This window comes from Otolemur garnettii, unplaced genomic scaffold, assembly GCF_000181295.1.
Source record: "Otolemur garnettii isolate 467f Iridium unplaced genomic scaffold, OtoGar3 scaffold00044, whole genome shotgun sequence".
Lineage (NCBI taxonomy): Eukaryota > Metazoa > Chordata > Mammalia > Primates > Galagidae > Otolemur > Otolemur garnettii.
This window is the reverse complement of record NW_003852439.1, coordinates 2,485,865-2,486,447: the sequence shown is the minus strand read 5'-3', so window position 1 is coordinate 2,486,447 and position 583 is coordinate 2,485,865. Positions and strand designations below refer to the sequence as shown.

The 583-nt window shown below is 34.5% G+C and overlaps 1 protein-coding gene across 2 annotated transcripts in view; it reads right to left on the bottom strand.

The window, feature by feature from the left end:
• GDE1 (glycerophosphodiester phosphodiesterase 1) overlaps positions 1–583 on the bottom strand; it is a 31,280-nt gene that overhangs the window by 5,764 nt on the left and 24,933 nt on the right. The window contains exon 4 of one of the 2 annotated variants that reach the window (XM_003790709.3): positions 148–240. The exons of the other annotated variant lie outside the window; for it this stretch is intronic. Coding sequence (XP_003790757.1) covers positions 148–240 — 93 coding nt within the window. The remainder of the gene's footprint in view (positions 1–147; positions 241–583) is intronic. 2 annotated transcript variants of the gene reach the window in all.

Genomic DNA, 583 nt, shown 5'->3' with positions numbered 1-583 from the left:
AAAAAAAAAAAAAAATAGGAACCTCTTAACTGTCACCATGATTCAGTTCAATTTAATAGGCATGTATCTTATACTTTCTCAGCCCACTACTATTACCTCTACCAGTTAACCTAATAATATCTACAAGAAAAAAATCCTGAATATTACCTTATAGATAACTTCCGGCAAGAAAGAGCAGACTATACTACTATTGTATAGTTGTGGAAATTCCATATACATTTTCTTTAGAGCATCAGTAGCCTGTAAAATAGAGAGATTGACATATTTAAAATCTATTTAAATGTGATCATCCCAGCCATAAACTATTATTAAATATATAATACAGGGTGACCATAAAGTCTAATTATTTTAAATGTCACATGAACTTTATGGCCACCCTGTATATTAAGTACAACCCTACAAAATAAAACTAAAGTTTATTAATACATAGCGATGATGACAGCATTGGCAGACTCCATTATCCACTGGGTTACATTTTAAACTCATGCCAGCAGTAAAGAAAGACGTAGTTAGGGCAGTGCCGCTTGACCGTCTCAATGAGAGGCACACCCCTTTTGTCAGCTTTTGGGACGTACGGCAGGCT